General features: G+C 42.8%; 1 protein-coding gene across 1 annotated transcript in view; it reads left to right on the top strand.

The window, feature by feature from the left end:
* SUZ12 (SUZ12 polycomb repressive complex 2 subunit) overlaps window positions 1-2,723 on the top strand; it is a 53,985-nt gene that overhangs the window by 40,058 nt on the left and 11,204 nt on the right. Inside the window, exon 10 of the mRNA XM_003797175.3 lies at window positions 2,030-2,207. Coding sequence (XP_003797223.1) covers window positions 2,030-2,207 — 178 coding nt within the window. The remainder of the gene's footprint in view (window positions 1-2,029; window positions 2,208-2,723) is intronic.

Here is a 2,723-nt window from a genome sequence, read left to right on the forward strand (position 1 = left end):
CCCGCCACCTTAGGTGTATGTGGCTGGTGCCTTAGCCGCTTGAGCCACAGGCGCCGAGCCGTTGATAGTGTCTTGTTCTGTGGCCCAGGCTAGAGTTCAATCACATGATCACACCTCATTGCAATCTCTAACCCCTAAACTCAAGCAAGCATCCTGGCTCTACTTCCTGAGTAGCTATGACTACTGGTGCCCACCACCATGCCTGACTAGTTTATTTTTTGTAGAGACCAGATCTTGCTATCTAACTCCTGGCCTCAAGTGACCCTTCTGTATGGCCTCCCAGAGTGCTGGGATGATAGATGTGAGCCACCCTGCTGGGCCAGAATGTTCACTTTAGGAATAAAAGATATCCCTGATGGTCATAGGGACTAGAATTCAGCACTTTCTACCATTAAAAATTTAAAAAGATGGGCTCAGTACTCGCAGCACAGTGGTTATGGCACTGGTCACATACACCTAGGCTGGTGGGTTCGAACCTGCTGGGGCCAAGTGCAACAAAAAAGTAGCTGGGTGTTGTGGTGGGGGCCTGTAGTCTCAGCTACTGGGAGGCTGAGGCAAGAGAATCGCTTAAGCCTAAGAGTTGGAGGTGGTTGTGAGCTTGATGTTGCGGCACTCTACCAAGGGTGACATGATGAAACTTTGTCTCAAAACAACAACAACAACAACAACAAAAATAAATTAGAAAGATGGATTCACTTCTAAAAATGATTTAGTTCAAGGTGACATTGAATTAAATGTCAAGAGACAGTTGGAGGTATAGGCTTAGAGCTCAGATATAAAGATGAGAAATGAGAATCAATTTGGGATCATCAGCCTGCTAAGTAAATCCCTTAGGATGGGGAGAGATTTGGGCAGATGGCTAAAGCTTAGCTAGGAATTAAGAAAACCAAGGAGAGTCATAAGTGATTCGAGGTAGAGGAGGAAAGCCATGTTAGTTAGGTGTTCCTAAACCAAAGTAGAGAAACAGGCAGTCCTTGTCAGTGAAACTGGAAGAAGTCAAGGAAAATTACTAATTGCAAAATCTGTAAGGAAAGTAATTTCGTCACCTAAGAGCAGAGGTTGCAAACTGGCAGGCTTTGGGTACACATATTTTTTTTTTTTTTGAGGCACAGCCTCAAGCTGTCCCCCTGGGTAGAGTGCCGTGGCATCACAGCTCACAGCAACCTCCAACTCTTGGGCTTAAGCGAGTCTCCTGCCTCCGCCTCCCAAGTAGCTGGGACCACAGGCGCCCGCCACAACACCAGGCTATTTTTTGGATGCAGCCGGTGGTCCGGGCTGGGGATTCGAACCCACCACCTTAGGTGTACGTGGCTGGCGCCTTAGCCGGTTGAGCTATAGGCGATGAGCCCACATATTTTTTTAAAGACATTTTGAAATGGTTATCTATGTAAATGGGAAGATTTCCCATTAAAACTTAAATTTCTGACCTTGAATTTTCTTTTCTTTTTTTCTTTTCTTTTTGGAGACAGAGTCTCACTACATTATCCTCAGTACAGTGCCATGACATCACAGCTCACAGCAACCTCAAACTCTTGGGCTTAAGCAGTTCTCTTGCCTCAGCCTCCTAAGTAGCTGGGACTACAGGCGCCTGCCAAAATACTCAGCTTTTTTTGTTGTTGTTGCAGCTGTCATTGTTGTTTAGCTGGCCTGGGCTGGGTTCGAACTGTGGGTGTATGTGGCTGTCACCAAGCCTGACTTTAAATTTTCTGACTGAAAATCTGACTCTGCTGTACCAGTGTTTCTACAGTACACAATTTAGCTATTACTGACAAGTGGCTGCCTCTTTTTTATTTAATTGATGAATTGTTTGTTACCTGAAAGAATAGCTGCCTCTTGTAGAAAGCCTGAACTTTCCAGTTTTATAGTGTCTGCTGCTCCATACATTTACCGCTTTTACCTGGCCATCTCTCTCAGCATTTAGATTTTAAAGGAAAATCTATTAATTTAAATCAAATTTGCGTTGACTCATTATAAAATGAATATCCTTTCAGTCCTGAAATTTCTGTCTACTCCTTTCATTTTTTTTTAGAGGCTGCCTCCATTTGAAACATTTTCTCAGGGACCTACATTGCAGTTCACTCTTCGCTGGACAGGAGAGACAAATGATAAATCTACAGCTCCTATTGCCAAGCCTCTTGCCACTAGAAATTCAGAGAGTCTCCATCAAGAAAACAAGCCTGGTTCAGTTAAACCGACTCAAACTATTGGTAAGAAAACATTGCAGTCAAAATAATGGTTTGTAAAAAAAGAAGATAATGGCTTATAGAGTTAGGTCTTATGCTTTAGATTAATTCATTTGTGTTTTGTACCATGGGATTACTTTTTGGAAAATATAAGGTTATATAGGTAAATGATAAATATTAGATAGATTATGAACCTTGGTAACTTATGATTCTCCTATATTAAATACAAAGTTTTGTGTTAAAGTACTGATCAGTAATTTTTTTCTTTTTTTTGCAACAGAGTCTTACTATGTCACCCTCAGTAGAGTGCTATGGCATCACAGCTCACAGCAACCTCCAACTCTTGGGCTTAAGAAATTCTTTTGCCTCAGCCTCCCAAGTAGTTGGGACAACAGGTGCCCACCACAATGCCTGGCTATTTTTTTTTTTTTTTAGTTATTGTTGTTCGGGTAGCCTGGGCCGGCTTCAAACCCAGTAGCCTTGGTATATGGGCTGGCCACGTAACCACCCTGCTATGGGTGCCAAGCCTGATCAATAATT

This window comes from Otolemur garnettii, unplaced genomic scaffold (assembly GCF_000181295.1).
Source record: "Otolemur garnettii isolate 467f Iridium unplaced genomic scaffold, OtoGar3 scaffold00112, whole genome shotgun sequence".
NCBI lineage: Eukaryota > Metazoa > Chordata > Mammalia > Primates > Galagidae > Otolemur > Otolemur garnettii.